Source organism: Cygnus olor, chromosome 3, assembly GCF_009769625.2.
Source record: "Cygnus olor isolate bCygOlo1 chromosome 3, bCygOlo1.pri.v2, whole genome shotgun sequence".
Lineage (NCBI taxonomy): Eukaryota > Metazoa > Chordata > Aves > Anseriformes > Anatidae > Cygnus > Cygnus olor.
In genome coordinates, this window is record NC_049171.1 from 97,105,998 (window position 1) to 97,124,902 (window position 18,905).

General features: G+C 40.2%; 1 protein-coding gene across 3 annotated transcripts in view; it reads left to right on the plus strand.

Moving 5' to 3' along the window:
- The window catches only part of HHAT (hedgehog acyltransferase), a 165,393-nt gene that overhangs the window by 99,429 nt on the left and 47,059 nt on the right, over positions 1 to 18,905 (plus strand). For all 3 annotated transcript variants that reach the window (XM_040554067.1, XM_040554068.1, XM_040554069.1), the window contains one exon: positions 294 to 438. In XM_040554067.1, coding sequence (XP_040410001.1) covers positions 294 to 438 — 145 coding nt within the window. The remainder of the gene's footprint in view (positions 1 to 293; positions 439 to 18,905) is intronic.

Here is an 18,905-nt window from a genome sequence, read left to right on the forward strand (position 1 = left end):
GTTCTAGCTAACAACCCTGCTGTGAGCAGGGGCGTTGGACTAAGTGACCTCCAGAGGTCCCTTCCACCCTTAACTACAATTCAACACTGCTTTATGTCATAAAATCTGGCCCTAACCTAAATGACATTGGTGGGAGTTCTGCTAGATATGTTACAAGCTTTGGGATCTGTTCCGTAAGGATTTGAACTTTGGTATAAAAGTTGTTTGTCATAACTACAATGTCTTTTTTTAACATTGCTTGAAAAATTGTAGGGGTTGTTAAGTTCATCTGCACCTTTTGTTTCGGCCCTCAGGAGCATTTCTTCTCGCCAAGAATTCGTCGTCGACTTCATGCCGTCCTAGCATCTGTTTGCACTTCAGCGTTGATTTTATCAAACCTAATATTTCTTGGGGGAAATCATGTTGGAAAAATCTACTGGAACAGGATCTTTATGGAAGGCAAGTTTATTTTTATGTGCTTTCTATATAATAGAACTTTCCAGAATTTACCTTGGATGTGCTGAGCCAGGTACTTCTCTCAGTGCACTAGTTGGGAGTAACTTTTTTTCTGTTCCTGTTCAAAACTAACAAAAATCTGTCTGCTAAAATCTAAATAATGATGCATGCTGCGTGACTGCAAAGTAGTAACTTTGGATTTCTCTCATAAAGTGCAGAAAGGGAGTTATCAGGCATCTCTGTCAGTGAAATCACTGAAGATCGGTAATATATATGTGACAGGTTAGCTAAATGAGATTTTTTTCCTGCTCCGTATTTCATGTACATCAGTAAGAGAAGGTATGCTAAAGCTAACCCCATAGATTCTGCAGAAGGTTATTGAATAACATCTGCATAATACAGCATAATTGAGCAATTAGTTTTTTGGCAGTGGATCAATCAGGGTAGGGACCTTCTGAATACTGAAGCTAGAGTTTAAGTATACGGGAACTTGGGTGATGGTATAAGCTCATGGCGGTATTGGGAACAAATCCAGCTTTATTTTTTTTGCTAGAGCTCAGTTCAGGTGGGACCAGTTCACTTCTTAGGTTTTCATGGCTGCCAGGGCCCTACTTTGTCAAACAAAGATCTTGTAGAGAAATATTTCTTCCTAGCCAGAGAAGTACTAGTAGGCTTCTGTGCTTAGAAGATTTCCACTATGAGGACCGCCGTTATCTGTTGTTCCTTTGTGCAGTCTTTTCTCCATGTGTTCCTTGTGGTGGTTTAGAGGTCAGCTCTGGGGTCTTACTTAAGAATCCTAAAATAATGAAACAATGAAGTAAGTTTTGTACATAAAATGAATTATTTTTCTTCTGTGTTCAAGAGATAAAGGTTGAAAAAACATTGAGAAGGTAAAATTTTCATCATAAAACATAGCTGAAGCTTTTTTAATACTAGGCAGGGAAGATGGGGTGAAATACTTATTCATGTTTGGGTTTTTGGTCTGAAAACATAAAAGATTCATCCTCTATTTTCTTAAAACCTCTGTTAAATTGTTCCCCTCCTTCCAATCAGTTGGCTGATAGTTTCAGTATAAAAATAAAACTAAGAGAATAAGTTTGGAAGTAGAGTTAGACATCAATTTGTATGGATTAAAAAAAGTATCTACTGAAATTGTCCATTTCATGGTTATAATTTAATACAAAGTATTTTCTAAATGCAATCTATATATTATAAGTGGAGAAAGTATGCCTTCCTCATCAGAACAGTTGGCAGAATGCTGATTTTTGCATTGAAGAAGGACAATGTTTTAGCAAGTTGAGCAGTATTTTATTAAACCAGATCAATTATCGATCGTTTTTCTAGAGTTTTTGTTTTTTTCTTTCTTCATTTGATTTATAATTCTTTGGTCTTCTGTTCGTCATATGCTGTGAGTGCATGTAGTTACTTCAGTATGAGGTTCCAGGTGTCTGAGATATGAAGAGCAAATGAGGTCATTTGCAACAGGGTTTCACAGACTGGTAGAGGTTGGAAGGGACCTCTGGTCATCTGGTCCAAGAACCCTGATCAAGCAGGGACACCATGCTTGATGTATTTCCATGATGTGTTTATCAAATTAACTTTATTTTAGAACTTTAAAGCTTTTCCTTAGTGCAGCTTATACTCTACTAGTAGGAATCTAGGTGATAAGATTTATATGCCTGTATCCTCAGATCACACAGATAACTATGCACATATTCTACTACTGATCCTTACAACTCACATGTACAAATTGAAAATCAGCCAAGATTTTGTTGTATTCAAATTAAATACTTCAATATGAATTGTTTGGTCATCCCTTTTAGCCCAGGGACAAGTGAGATGATCTAGTTTTCTGTCTTCAACTCGAGTTTTTGTTATTAACCTTGTAAGAAATTAAACGTAAATATGCTTGACTTGCTTGGAGAAGTAGGAGTGGTGGTAGTGGGTGAGTGGCAAGGGACCTCCAAGCCACTTCTCTACGTAATATACATGCCTGTGGCCTCATGTGGTAGACACAGCAATATTATGCTATGCAGTGTATTAGTAAGACATACTGGTCATGTATCTATTTGATTGAGTGACTAATTGTTACCTTTGGGTTGAAAGAAGAGCATGCATGTAGCGAATTTCTGGTAGAAAATATTAAAAATAATGTCCTTGCTCTATTTAAAGCTTTTAATCTGTTTGAAATTCATTTTAGTTCAGGAAACCCAAGCAGTATCTTTTGTACCACTGTAAAACCAAATCTAGAGAGTAGTCGTTTGCATTTGCAGGACATCTCTGCATTTTCGGCAACATGGGCAGCGGGATTGAGATTGGTTGACTGAAGAAGCAGGGGATTCTGCAGCAGTAGTGTGAAATAAAATCCTTTTGAGGTAAGGAATAGAGATCAGCCCGAAAGAAAAGCTGTGGAAAGAAAGCTGTTCACCTGCATGCACATCAGCTGCACAGGAATAATAGTCAGTTCCCTTCCTTTGTTCAAATCCCACAGAATTATTTGTACAAAGACTTGTATATATAGAAGTGGGAAGAAAACAGAAGGAGAATAGATAATAATTCCACAGTTACAACTGTCATTTGTAGATCACTAGCAAAATTATTCAAGGACACGTATGCCAAATTTGAACAATAAAATACATCTCAGGGCAGGAATCAGATCTCCAGTTTTAGGTGGAACTTCAGGTGTTGTGTGTGCATGGAATTGCCAGGTCTGGCAAGGAAGCAAACATCAAGAACATCAGCATTTTAAAACCTCAAATGCCCAGTGTATTACAGTCAGAAATTGAATTATATTCTGTAATACCTAAAAACAGCGCTCAGAGAGAGGCTTCCAAGGAGGTGACATTTTCTCTAACCAGACTGAAATACATGGAAAGATCCAGGGATGCTTCCCTCTCAAACTTCCAGGACTCTGTATCCAGTTATTCCTACCCTATCACTGCCACCATGTGCACTGAATTTATCAAAAAACAGAGTAGTGTCTGTATAGGTGTTGAGCATGTAGTAGAGATACTTGTTCATTAGTATATGTGTGACAGTGATGCAGATTTAAAGTGGCCAACTCTTAAATGGAAGTTCTGGTCAAGGTAAAGATATGCAAAATGACTTGTAGTTCTGCTGTTTGGTTATGTGGAGAAAAGGCTTTGAAGAGGATCTACTGTGTTCTTTTGCAAAGACTGAGTATTACGAAAAGTTTGTATAGTTGTCTGAGAATGGGGAGGAGAGGACATAGATCTGAGAACCATGCAAGTGAGCTACCTCTGTGATCAAAACTGGGTTGTTTTCTTCCTAGAAAGGAACAGGATCTAGATGAGGATATTTTTCATGTGTGGTAAGCTCTGGATGCTGTAATACCCCTTGCCGTGCCATATTTATCCCTTCTCTTTTTCTGGAATTCTTGTTTGACTGGCATTTGAACTGTTTTGAAGTGCCTTGCCAGTGCTTTCTGCAGCTCCCATTCCATTGACAAAGAGAGTTTATATTTGAGCATGCCAGGTAGCAGCAATTTTTAAAGGTCTCCTTTCTTCTTATGGAAAATTAATTTATCTGACTTAAACATGAATTTCTGTGCATCATTAAAAACAGTACTGTCAATTATGATATCAAATTTGTATGTGTTAAATTCTTAAATTTGTTCTCAGACTGTTTGGACCATCCATACTGCTTGTTTCTAAAAACTTAACTTAGGGTTAGGCGGTTTTGTTTGGAAGGGCTCTCTCCTGGTCCTGGCATTGTGCAATGCTTTTGGTTAAGAGGCTTAATTATCTTACCAAGCGTGGCCAGAGGCATTAAGCTGGGAGGGGACACAAGTGTGTTGGGTATTAAAAAATGCATAAAGTGTATAAAATGATTCATGTTCTTTTCCTGGTTGGTGAGGAACAGAGTCCAGATCAATGAGGAAAATGCACAGTGCATATGAAGTGTATTTTACTCATGGACATGGGACAGCTATTGTTAAACTTAACTATAAAGCAGTATTTAACTATCTGATTTACCTCACTAAAGTGTGAGGAGAAGAGTGCCTCTCCTGAGGGCAGTTCATCCCACATACATCTTAGCATGGGACGAGATGCACTGTCACTCTTCACTGTGTTCAGAGGTGTTTTGTAGAGACTAGTTTAGATCAGATTAGACATCTAACCTTTGAGAAGGTGTCCTTTAGCAGACATCCAGCAGAGTGAATTTCACCCCCAGTTAGAAATGATTTACTGCAGGAGTACAGAATGCCTGGCTAGGCAGAAGTTCTGCAATGAAGGGTATCTGACCGTTCTACCAGACTGCAAACTTTGTGAATCAAAAATGTCATACCAGTTCCAACAAAAATAGACCTTATGTCAAGATGTGCTGACAGCAGTGTAAAATGCGTAAAATAACCTCCTCTCATACTTGATGTTCTGAAGTTTAAAGTTAAAATATGTCCAATTTTGGTTACTGCAGTTAAAAAAAAAAAAAGAATCATCTGACGATTAGGGAGAGTGGAATACAGTAAAATGGTGGGAAGTCTGGGAGCCATGACCCTAAAATAAATGGCATTGTTTTGTTCTGAAAGGAAAGTATTGTGGGGAGAAATAAGTATGTTGAAGACTCTGCAAAGAAGGTGTTCACAAACTGGTCTCGATTTCCAGTGAGGTCAGAAGAAGAAAAAATAACTGTACAATTTTAGCAAGGAAGCTTTAGCTGAGGTAGGAGAAACTTTCAAAATGTGAGGCATGGTAAATACTGAAACATGTTACCAAGGTAAGCTGTTGGATTGCCATCTTTGGAGGACAGTCTCCAGGTAGATGAAAATCTTTCAAGCAATGTAGAAAATACTGATTTCATCTTGGTGTAGGAGGAAGCTCTGAATGGCCTCCAGACCCATTCCAAGCCCTATTTTCTGTGGGTGGTTTATCAGCAGATAAAGCTGTTTACGTGATACAGACAACTCTGTGCGGCATCGCAGGATTTTTGTTTGGGTTTATATTTTTCTTCAGCAAATTAAGGACTTTGGTAGTGTATAAAATTGCAGTTTCAGGAACATTCTAACTATTTCTTTTTGAAGTTTGGCAATCAGGTAGTGGAAAAAGCCCTTAGCACTTTGACCAAGATACAATTTAGTGGAAGTGATGGTGCAATTTTAAACTACCAACAAACACTTATGGAGAAGTCTGAAATATTTCCTGTTTCATACTTGCTCTTCTAGCATCCAGGATGGAATGTGTAGTGCTATATATGAATATTTCATTAGATACATTTCTGAGAGCATCTAAAACGAATTGTACTATACAAAATTAAAGCTGGTTTCCAAATATCTAGTATTTGTTCCCTAACTGAAGATGGGGAGGCCGTTATTTTGCCTCCAGTTTTCCCTTTTGGCTTGCTTCTAAGCAAAATCAGATCTTATGTTGATTAGAATTCAATTATTTGATTAATTTATAGGAAAAAATGAGATTTTTTTTGTCACTACCAAATGATTATCTGACCAACTTTATGGAGGTAGGGAGACTTTTAAATTCTTCTCCTCAGCTCTTCAACCCTATCTCATACTGTGTTCCATGGGATATCTTAGCCATTGACTTGAAAGTGGGAATTTCCATGATAGTGGCAAATGGTATTTGAAGGTTTGAGTGAACCAAAGAGTTTGGTGTGACACATTTGGTATAACATGCATAGATGTGGAATTTTTGGCTTGCTTTGGCAAAAATAGTACATCATTATCTTATGATGTTAAACTCAAATGGTGTTGTTTAATTACACTATATCACAGTATTGAAGATTATTCTCAGAACTTATATTTGTTTCTTTTTAAGTAAATCATCTAGTGAATGAATTGAGAGTTGCAAAGGGTATCAGGTTCCTTCAAGACATGATCCTGGACTACTGTTGTCTTTAAAAGTTTTTGCCTTTGATTTTGAAGACAGTAAAATTAGGTCCTTTCTCTATTTAAAAAAAAAAAAAAAAAGTTCCTGTGTCAGTTATTGCATGCTGTGGTCTGGCTCGTGTAAGATCTTGCCTACCCGTATCTGACTAATGTTGCTGATCATATGCCTCATTTGCTGCAGTAATGAGTGTAGGGAAAATGTCTCAGGATGACCAGCAGTTCACACAACAGCATCTCTCCTTTCAGAAGCTTTCTGAATATTGCTAGTTAGCTTAGTTAACAGACTTAACGTGTTTTAAGGGATGAAGGAAGTTAACAAAAAGAAGTGGAATAAATAAGTTAGAATTTGTTATTAAATAGAAGTGTTTTGTTGGACTTCTTAACTCTGAGGTGTTGCCATGTGTATGTGTGTTACTACATAAGTATTAGGAGCCATATTGCAGTTAAATAACTTCTGAGACTGGTAGCAGATATCCATAACTATCTAGACACAAAGGGGCTTTAAGTTACAGGAAGAATGAAATCAAGTAGCAAAAGACCTGAAAGGAGACCCCCAAACCTGTCAGCTAAGCTGTCCCTGTGTCTGTGTGATACTTTGCTGTCTATTCTGTGCATCTCTTGCAAAGCCTTCATTCAAATTTCTTTACAACTGAAAGAAGAAGGAGGTCTGCTACAATGACTGACTGTTCAGAGTTGGCGCTTGCATTTTGGGTGGCCCTTGTTATGGTTTGGAAGCTTCTGCTGTAGAGTAGCTGGCGTCTGGTCCTCCAGCATTCTAGTTCCTCCAGATTTTCACTTTCACTCAGAAGTCCCACTTGCTGCTGTTATGCAGAAACTTACTTAAGGTCATTTTTTTCCTCCAAAAATACATTTATGAATGCTATATTGATGGATTGCATAATTTAAAGAAATATTGCAGAGTGGCAGGAATAGTACTAAAGATGTCACATTTTTCCAAATGATTCATTCCTCTTCATGCACAAAGGAAACTTGTTTTTGCAATCATTTATGTGACCTTGCTTGGTGGGTGCAGTTCATTGGGAAGTGAGCTGGCAAAATACCAAGAAAACCAAATTTTGGTCTGCAGAAATAAGGAGGCAGTGTTTTTTCTCCTTCACCTCCCGGAGGATTAGAGCTTTATGAAAGCAGATATTCATATGTTTGTTTGGAGGGTTTTTAGAATTGAAACAATAAAGTATGTTCTTCTGCCATTTTGTGTTGAATCATATTGGTTTGAGCTGCCATTCTGGGTGAAAACTATTGGAGGACTGCCATGTTTAAATTTAACAGTTGCTGGTGAATCTCAATAGTTTACCATTTATCTTCAAACTCTTAGGATCTGATCCTGAAATCACATCAATGAAGTAATGTTCATTGTTGTGAATTATGATGTACATGACTTAAAGAACTAAATAAACTGCAGCGCACAGAAAATGAGGGTTGTTTGTATGTCATGTTGCCTTCTTGGCAGTCTGTAGCTCTTTACAGAAAGAGAACGAGTTTGCTACCTAGTGAGCTTTGTTGATCACAGGCAAAATGCCCCCAGATTTTCAGTTACTTGGGCAGGTTTCGTACAGCCTTTTTCTTACCATTATGGTAATGGCGGTAAAGGTGTAGGATGTTATGGTGAGCAGTTGGTGTATCTCGGTTGGCCAAATCCATCTTACAGGTATAACTGTGCTGGTAGCAATGTGCTTAGTGTGGAAGCTAAAATAAATGATACAGCCAAACATGCATGTTATGGTGGTATGGCAGATCAGCAGGTGCTATTTTAGCACATCTCTCAGAGACTGAAGCACTTTGAATGTGTGGAATCCTCATGTATTAAACATAGCATGAGCATAAGAAATAAAACCAGTTTTTGTCTCAGAAAGCTTAAAATTGCCATGTCCTTGTGATTGCTCTTCAACACATGACTTATAATTCCTATAGCAGAGCTCAGCAAAGAAGTAGGAGTGTGGGAATGGTTTTAAAATTTATGGTAGAGTTTTTTAAAAAATCTTGTAACACCTCCAAAATGCTGTTCTCAGATGGCTCCTTATGCACATCAGATAGTAGAACAAACATGTCAGCAGGCCATGTAGCAATATCCTTGGAACCATTTTTTCTTGAAACTGTTCTTTGGGAATTGTTAGCAAGATGGGAGAAGTGCTCCTTAGTTTCCCAACGAGTGGTAGGTTAACCACTGAGGAACAGGGCTGAGCACTGCCACGGGGAGTAGCAGACTTGTTGCTTTCAGAGGCAATACTGGAAGATGGGAATGTGGTTCCCATGTGGTTATGCTAGATCTTTTTCGTTGTGCATTATCAGCAAGATAAATTGTGAAGACCATTAGCTTTCTTTTCCACTCCAGGCCCTGTTCATAGTTAGTGTTGAGGGGAGAGATCTAATTTTGGACATATCTTGCAGAGGAAGAAGTTAAGTGACCCACACAGACTGTGACTGTTTTTCTTCCCTGCCGTTGCACTTGCTAGCTTTTGCAAGGCAAACTAGCCCAGCCAAGAAATTCAGGAGGTCAGAGGATGCTCATGTTTTTGGCTTCTGATTCCTCTGTATGGGCACACAGCAAAAGTCTCACAGTGTCTCCCAGTAACATAGCGTTACATAAAATACTTGGAACTGCCATTTTATGCTGTGTCACTATGTTTATTGAGAAATGTATACGTATGTGAACTCATGGATGTGGTAACATGTATTTAACTGATCAGTAATAGCAATAATTTCAGCTAAGTCTTGGAACCGGCGAGTAAAGTTCTCTAAAGAATGATGCAATCTTTTTCTTCCCCTTGCTCAGAAATTTTCAGGAGCTTTGTAGCTGCTACTTCTTTCTCATCATTGAATCCTATTTCTTCCTTCTGTCAGTTCTTTTCATCTGTCTTCAAATTTTAACTAGTCCTGACTCTTTCACTTTTTTCAAATGCTCATTGAGAGAACAGTTCCCAAATACAGAAAGTAACCATCTAACAGCAGGAACTGGAACACCAGCTGTATTTAGCTTTGCAATCATTGAGAGTTTCGTGACAACTTTCTAAGTTGTTTATTTTCTGGAAAGTGAAAAACAGCATTGTGGGGTTCCACAATTATTGCCACTTAGAGCCTGCTAGATCGAATTTTCTCAGCCCTGGAAGTAACATTAAAACTGCCACACAGGTTTGAATGGAGACTTTTTTTTTTTTTTTTTTCCAAATGCCAGACATGCATATCAGCTTGAGATCAGAAAATCAAGCTGTGTTCATTCTGGCTCTTGCATCTCTAGCAGTGAAGTCAGAGATGCTCTTAACAAGAGTGTTGTGAAGGTACACGGGCCACAGAGGAGGCTGTTGTCTTCTAAAAGATGGGTCACCTGTGCCATAGGAAAGAAAAGCAACAGGAATGAACCGAGCATAAGATGAAGTTCTTAGACTTAACTTTAACAATCCTAGAAATGCTACATTTTTTCTGTTAGTGCATGTTACTAAAAGTACGTAGCTGAGATACTAGACTAAATAAATGCAAGAAATATTAATATATTAAATTCAGTTACATAGTCAGAGATCATCATAAGCTCTCCCACTTACTGTCACAAATTACATCTAATGCTTGCTGTTCATTCTGTAGTGAAATAATGATGAATTTTAGAGCAGTGAAATTCCTCAAAAACATTTATTCTAAGTAATGGACTTCTGATATTAGGGTGGTTTTTATTTAACAAGATGTTTTCATAGAATCATAGAATATCCCGATTTGGAAGGGACCCATAAGGATCATCAAGTCCAACTCCTTTTCCATTTTATCTTTCCTTTTTCTCACTTATTTGAAAAAATCCTCTTATAAGGGGAGCATATACTGAAACCCAGTTGTGATGTGTTAGTGTGGATATCTTGAAGGTGTTGAACTTGCATGGTTAATAGATTAACTTAAAAGCACGATACAAATGTCTTTGCCCTCCCTGATTTAACAAGATCCAGCATTTTACTTCTGAGAGTTGTTGAGATACCTGAGTCTTTTTCCACAAATCCCTGTGAAGCTGCCAGACCAGTGTAATTTCACCTGTTTTACTAATTAGCAGTAAATAGTGAGTCATTTGCAGCTACAGACTAACATAGAAGTATTTAAGCATCTTAACCAGAAAATATGCTCTGATGTTAATAAATGATTTAGTTATTTTTATTTTTAAGGTACTTTATTATTTGCATGTGAAAAATGGTAGATCATAGAATAACAGAATGGTTTGGGTTGGAAGAGACCTTAAAGACCATGTGGTTTCAACCCCCCTGCCATGGGCAGGGACACCTCCCACCAGACCAGGCTGCCCAAAGCCCCATCCAGCCTGGCCTTGAGCACCTCCACAGCTTCTTTGGGCAGCCACCCTCCTAGTAAATAATTTCTTACTTATACCTAATCTAAATCGACCCATTTTTAGTTAAAAGCCATTATGCCTTGTCCTATCACTCCACCCCGTGACAAAGAGTCCCTCCCCAGCTTTCCTGTAGGCCTCTTTAGGTACTGGAAGGCCGCTATAAGGTCTCCCAGGTGCCTTCTCTTCTCCAGGCCGAACAATCCCAACTCCCTCAGCCTGTCTTCATAGGAGAGGTGCTCCAGCCCTCTGAGCATCCTCATGACCCTCCTCTGGACTCGTTCTAATACTTCCATGTCCTTCTTGTGCTGGGGGCCCCAAAGCAGCAGGCAGCACTCCAGGTGGAGTCTCAGAAGAGCAGGACAGAGGGGGAGAGTCACCTCCCTCACCCTGCTGGCCACGCTTCTTTTGATGCAGCCCATGATACAGTTGGCTTTCTGGGCTGTGAGCACACATTGCTGGCTCATGTTGAGCTTTTGTAAACCAACACCCCCAAGTCTTTCTCCTCAGGGCTGCTCTCAATCCATTCTCTGTCCAGCCTGTATTTGTGCTGGGGATTGCCCCAGCCCAGGTGCAGGACCTTGAACTTGGCCTTGTTGAACCTCATGAGGTTCGTACAGCCCCAACTCTCAAGCCTGCCCAGGTCCTTCTGGATGGCATCCCTTCCCTCCAGTGTGTCGACTGCACCACCGAGCCTGGTGTCATCGGCAAACTTTCTGAGGGTGCACTCAATCTCACCATCCCTGTCACCAACAAAGATGTTAAACTGCGCCAGTCCCAGTACTGACCCCTGAGGAACACCACTCATTACTAATCTCCACTTAAACATTGAGCCATTGACTGCAACTCTTTGAGTTTGATCATCCAACCAATTCTTTATCCACTGAGTGGTCCATTCGTCAAGTCCATGTCCCTCCAATTTAGAGACAAAGTTATCACAGGGGACAGTGTCAAATGCTTTGCCCAAGTCCAGGTGGATTATGTCCGTTGCTCTTCCCCTATCCACTAGTACTGTAACCCCATCATAGAAGGCCACCAGATTTGTCAGGCATGATCTGCCCTTAGTCAAGCCATGTCGGCTGTCACCAATCACCTCCTTATTTTCCACTTTCCTTAGTGTAGTTTCCAGGAGGATCTGCTCCATGATCTTGCCAGTCACAGAGGTGAGACTATCTGGCCTGCAGTTCCCCGGGTCTTTCTTTTCTCCCTTTTTAAAGATGGGGGTTACATTTCCCCTTTTCCAGTCAGGGGGAACTTCACCAGACTGCCGTGACTTCTAAAATATGAGGGACAGTGGCTTAGCAACTTCATCTGCCATTTTTCTCATGATCTGTGGATGTATCTCATCAGGACCCATGGACTTGTACACCTTTAGGTTCCTTAGCTGGTCTCAGACCTGATCTTCTCCTACAGTGGGTGGTTCTTCATTCTCCCAATCCCTGCCTTTGACTTCTGTGACTTGGGCTGTGAAAACTGAGGCAAAAAAAAAACATTGAGAAGGATGAGTACCTCATCCTTCTCCATATCCTGGATAACCAGGTCTCCCAATAGATAACATGATAGGTTTTGTATTGTTAACATCCATACTTCTAACCATATAACAACACAGGACTATTGATTTTTGTTACTTCTGCCCTCTTTCACATGTTTTTTTTATTAGACCCACAGCTAAACCTTCTGTCAAATATAATAATCCTTGTACAAATTCTAACTTAGGCTTTGAAGCAGTCCCTGAGAGAAGAGTCTCTTGTGTTTTATAATACAAATTATCCTTACAAAAATCTCCCCATTGTGGGACTTTTATGTCAGAATAAAGATTTGTCTTGAATCTGGATTGGACAAAAGCTCTAATCATGGTACTTGTCTGGAGGATTGTTGTGGGAGGGTTGTTTATCTCTTTAGAAATAATAAAGAGTTATTGAAGTAGCTACATTGTTCAGACGGAAAAAAATATCTTCTTTAGTAGATCTTAACATTGACAAAAATGTGTTTTATTCCATTACCTGCAGGTTAATGTGCATCATATGGTAAAGAATAGCTTGCAAATAACTGAAAATGTTTTAAACTTGAATATTGTGACTATAATTCTTTGCCAACTTCTCAGTCTGTCAATAACATATATATATTGAAGGCCTCTTCTGTTTAACAAATAAACTGCATGTAATTGATTGGGAAGCAGTATATCAGAGAATCTTAATGTTCTTAAGTTGCTATTACTTTTGATTTTAAATGCTTAAAATGGTGATCTTTGTTCCAGCATGTCTGTTGCATGCAACTGAGAGTGTTTTTGATACTCCTTCATTGCTGTGTCTAAAGACTGTCTCAGTTATGTTTTTAGTGTAGCAAATCATAAATTAAAGCTTGCGTGTGGAACAAGATAATCTTCAAGACACTGGCACCCTTCATGATAGACCAAGTCCATCATATGGATATCTTATTTCTTACTTCAGTATTGGGACAGGAGACAACTTGCTTGTTCCTGCCCAAATAGCATGTTTAAATGTTTAAGACCAGTCAACCTGTAGACTGATTAGAAATGTGGAAAATGAAATGACTGGATAGCTATAGAGAATTGCTAATGGCATGTACAGTCTTTCACCTTAGCTTAAGTTCAAATTTTTTCCAGGTCAGTAGCAGCATAGAGTTTATACCACCTGATAGTTTTTTCCTTGCCTCTGGTATACAAACTGAGAAGAAGGGTCCAGGTAAAGTTGCTGGTTTTGAGCAGGAACTCAGCAGTATGAAGCAGTCTGCAGACTGCTCTAGCAGTGGAACAAGTTTGGAGACTGAACCTCCGTCTTTCTCTTGTCAATAGGCTGGCCATACAAGACAGCAGCTAAGCTACAAAAAAGTCAGGGATACAGTTTTTGTCCCACCCCAACTATGCTAGGAGGAGTTACTTCCATGGAGCTTTGAATGTTGCTTCCAGTAGCAAAAGTAGTCCCACTCATCTATCTCCTCAAGACAGATTGGTTACCACTTCGAAATAACAGGCAATCAGAGTGATACATATGGCAAAGTGCCACTGTGAGTCGGCATGTAGAGGCAAAAGGAGGATCTTTGAGACCCTCGAGGGAAAACCATCAGTAGAGCCCTGAACAGTATAGAGAGTCTTGTAATGTTATTGGACTCATAGTTCTACTAGAGTAAATTACTCTGTTTAGCACCTCTATTTTTTGTCCACATGCCAAAAGACCTCCCCTGGTGGAGCAGGCTGTCCCCCTGCAGCCCATGGGTCCCACACGGAGCAGATCTCCACGCTGCAGCCCGTGGAGGAGCCCCCGGTGGAGCAGGTGGATGTGGCCTGGAGGAGGCTGCGGCCCATGGAGAGCCCCCGCAGGAGCAGGCCCCGGGCCGGAGCTGCAGCCCGTGGAGAGGAGCCCACGCAGGAGCAGGGGGTCTGGGGGGAGCTGCCGCCCGTGGGGGACCCGTGCTGGAGCAGTTTGCTCCTGGGGGATGGACCCCATGGTACGGAGCCATGTGGGAGCAGTTCTTGAAGAGCTGCTGCCTGTGGGCAGCCCCCGCAGGCTCAGTTCGGGAAGGACAGCATCCCGTGGGAGGGACCCCACGTGGAGCAGGGGCAGGGAGTGACTGTGGAGGAGCAGTGGCGGAGATGAAGCGTCAGGGACTGACCGCAGCCCCCATTCCCTTGCGTCAGTCAGGGGGAGGAAGTGGAAGAGGGTGGATGTGGGAAGGTGTTTGTAGTTTGCTTTTGGTTTTCACTGCTCTAGTCTGTTAGTGATAGGCAATAAATTATATTAATCTTCCTATTCTGAGTCTGTTTTGCCTGTGACAGTAATTGGTGAGTGATCTTCCTGTCCTCATCTCAAACCCTGAGCCCTTTTTCATTGTAAAAGGGCTTTTCTCCCCCTCTTTCTTTGAGGAGCGGGAGTGAGGGAGCTGTCCATCAGTCTGAAACCACCACAGACACTAATTCAAGAATTACAAGCAAGCTGTGGCTAAAGACCCAACCTCAGTTTGCCAAGTGCAAATATTCCTTCAGCATTGTGACAGGCATTCATGTGGACTGAGTCTTAGTACATTGGCCACTCCTGGCACACTCAAAGATCTGCTAGTACTGTCATGTCTCAGCTAGCACCCAGATGTTCAGAGAAAAAAGCAAAAGAAACACTCCAGGTCTGGGGAGCGCAGGACAGCAAAATCTTTTGTTACAGTGAGAGCCAATACACTCCTTAGTCTGAGCAAAAGGAGAGGCCATGGCAAGGTTGTGTAAACATGGTTTTTTGGCTCGCCTTTTAGCAGAACTGAAGAAGCTCTTGGCAGGGACAATAGTTACTTGGGCCTCATTGAAAGCCTGGCTGGTAGATGTGTCACTGGCTGCAGTGGATTCCCTCATGCATAGGGGAGTCCATAATTGCTGGGCGGTGTTGTGTAATTGCATAGGGCAGTATGTAATGTTACACCTCCCTTAAACAGTGGGATTTAATTTCTCTTATGAAACTGAGGAAACAGTTGTTATTTCTTTATCTTACAAATATGTATTTGGTCTCTGCACCCTTCTGCTTAAACCGGTTAAAAGTCATATTCTGGTTTAACTACAGCTAAGGCATGAGAACAACAGAAGACAAAAGCTAATTAATATTCTTTTGACTGCTGCTTTGAACAAATGGAGCTGTATTCTCAGCTTTCCAAGCTCAGCTCCTCCTTAAGCTCCAGCAGAGATGAAAGGAAGACAATGGCTATGAGGGAGGACTGAAAAAAATGGAAAGAAACAAGGTAGATCCAGCAAAGGAAAAAGTCTAGCTTGAGCATTTCTTAACAGTGGAAGTTCATACAAAACAAATCTTGAAGAGAGACCTGCATTGAATCCTACTCTGTCTTTGGAGATTCCATCTGTTTTTCCATAATGTCTCACTCTTTCTTTGCTTGCAGAAAAGCTGTTGTCTAGTTCCTTCACTGGACTGGTTTATGTAGCAGACAGTCCCACTACAACATAGCACAGGGAACAAGGCAGTGTGTCATGCAGTGCAAGATTCCAACGGGATCAACAACTCACTGCAAGAGTACATTCCCATGAATGAATAAGTTATACCTATTTAAAAATGTAACATGGACCAACACTTTCAATCTATAAAGCAGAGTGTGGATTCAAATCTCATGGGTGGCTGCTTTAGCCTGCATGGCTGGCACTGACACAACTGCCAAGGACAACTTGAGCAAGGTAGCTGACCTCAGCACTGTAACACAGCATGAACCATAAGGTCATTTTTCCCTCTCTTTTATTATGATTGTTGTTGTTGTTGTTGTTTTTAATACTGTGTAAAGGGTAGGTACAAATCAGCTTCGCTAACACTGGGAACAGGTCAGACCCTCTGACTGGCATCTGCCATCTCGGATCCTAATATATCCAAGGCAGTATTGTGCTGACTTCATGTGAATTCTTGTTCATCCTCTCTCCTCCGAGTTTTAAAAGGATTCTTTTTTCTTTTTCTTTTCTTTTCTTTTCTTTTGTTTTCTCCATCAAAACCTTCAGTCATCATGGCTGTTGAGGCAGACTTTGCTGGTAGCTGTGTCTTGGTAATTTACAGTCACCTGAAAGGGCTCATTCTAAGGCTGCAGGACTGTGCGGCCACTGTTAAGGGAGTGCATCATGGCAGTTCATAGTTTAATCCTTTTCAATACATATGCGCGTAATCATGAATTCCGGTTAACATATCCAATACATATCCAAGAAGACTTCATTCAAGAGACCACTTTCTTGTGGTAAGAGCTTTAGTTTGGGTTAATAGTGGGTTTGATGTTAGACTATAGCACTTGTTTGTATTGTATTTGCAGGCCAAAGCACAGAGTGCATAAATGTATTTTGTGAGCTGCCTGCATGTTGATTTTTATTTGCAGTGTGAACTGGATCTTTTCTCATCACTGTTAATGTCACCTAGAGAAAATTACCCAGCCTGAGAAGGCTGTTTCAACAGTCAGAGCTCTCAACTGGAAATAGATTGTGTGTTTTCATGTCAAAGCTGATTCTCTCAAATGATGTTGGGAGGACAGGAGAGAAACAACTCCTTGGACTCTCCAGTGATGAAGGCAACTTTGTCATTACCGGTAGGGGTTAGAGCAGCCTCAAAGCTTCTCCAGTTTTTGCTGAAATTGATAATCTACAAGAAATGTCAGCAGACCGGAGGTTGCAGAATACAGTAGACTCTGCTATAGTTTAATGAAGTCTGATTATGGTCTATCAAAGATGTAAAGCCCAGCTACTCTGGCTGTGCTACCCCTGAGCATTTGTTCTCTTACTTTATTTCTTAAGAAATACTCATGTATCACATATAGGGTGACTTGTTTCTCTGGTATTTCCACCATTTTGACGTGAAACATCATGAAGGATAAAACCTTAGAAAGGATCAGAAAATGTCTTTTTCCATAGTGTCACGTGGAATAAAACCCAAACTATATTCAGTTATCTCAAGTTTTCACAAATACGCACTGGCAATGTCCTTTTCCATACATTGTTTCCCTCAAAAACAAACAAACAGAAAACCACAAGTAAGCAAACAATAAACCAACAATGGGGTGAGCCTTTATTATCATTATTATCAGTAGAGCTGGCTCCAGAAAAGCATAAATGAATTTGACTTCATCAACACTTAACATTTCACTGAAATACTGTAAGACATTAGTGAAGCTTTGTGTTCTTGCAAGGCATGAGAGCAGGCACATTGACTTTATTTTTTTCTTTTGTTCATATTTTAATCCTCTTATATCCTTTTTTTCTTAGTCTTTTTGAGGGAAAAAAAATCAATGCTCGACTATTTTTGTGATTACTTTTATTTCTGTTAATTCTTCGTGAGATCATTCCTTTTGATAACATCAGATATTACTGGTGGTCATTGAAAGACGTGAGAATTCAGTCCAGACTACAGGATGTGTGATGGGTGGCCTATCATTCTTGCCTGCTGACAGTAATAGTTCTCTGTAATAACTGTCACAAACTGGTGACCATTTAGGATATCATGGTTTGGGGTTTTTGCTTTTTCCCATCCCTAATCCCACGATCACCCTGCACATATCTTATATAGGAGAATAAGAGTAGTTTGAGGGCATTGAAGAACAGACAACTGCCTGAGGAAACTGAGTAGCATACAAATGATTAATGAGGTGATGTATTTGGCATTACTAGCATTGGTTTTTGGATAATGTATTCAGGAGGAAGTAAATCAGTAATGGGATTTAAGAAGCACAAAAGGAGATTTCAGTATGATAAATTACATTCACAAAGGTGTTACTGAATGTCTACTGATATTACAGGAGCAGGAAGGATTTTCATGTGAACTGCAAACAGCAAACTCAAATTTTTAACTCTGTTGAGCACTGGATTGGTACACTATCTGGTGAAGATGACATTAGTGCTTTGCATTAGTTTCCCATACTCTTGTAGGGAACTTGAGTAGGTTCCTCCGCTGCATAAGAAATATCATCATGAGTCCTTTGCTGGTCCCATGAAGAAGCTGATAACTTTGTGGCAACTGTCTATCTCACCCCTCCTTAAATTTCAGATTTATTAAAGCAAAGAGCACTAATGGGAAGTCTTCAAGACCCCAACTTGCTAGTTTTTATAGAACAGTTATCTTCCCTCTTTGCATTCTGTCTCAGGATAGTTCTTCTGTTTTCAAAATATTTTGTTTTTCTATTGGGCTTCTGAGTGTTCTTCATCTCCTTCTTTGCGAATGACCTTATTAAAAGACTTTTGGAAGCCTGTATGATGAATGCTAATTGGGTTTCTTTCATTCGTGGTCTTGTAGTTGTAATAGGTACAATAAATTTCCTATATGAAAACTATACACCCCTAATCATTGAAAACATGTGGAAAACAGTGAAGCAATAGGATCATTTCACTAGTTTGCTGGATACAGATAGAAGATTTATTAGTCTGTGACTCCTCAGATTGAACGTGTTATTTTTTTCCTTGTTATATGTGAATGTGTCAGGCAAGAAGTAGAACTGAGCTGAATACTGACACTCCATCATGTAACAGAAAATGTAATTAAAAATGTGCATTGAGAGGATGGTTATAACTGCATGTGATCTCTGTGCGTCACAGGTGGAGGTGGTAGGTAGGCCTGGGCAGGGCCTTCAAGCAGACTTCCTGCTATCTGCAGCCCCCAGGCAGCGTGTGCATGCTACAGCTATGTAACGTCAGACAGGTACTCGAATAAATCCTCTAGTCTTTTACAGATTTGACTGCTCCCCCATCATTTTTTCCGTATCCTTCCGTCAGTCTTTCTTCTGTGCTGCCTCCAGGTCTCTTACCAT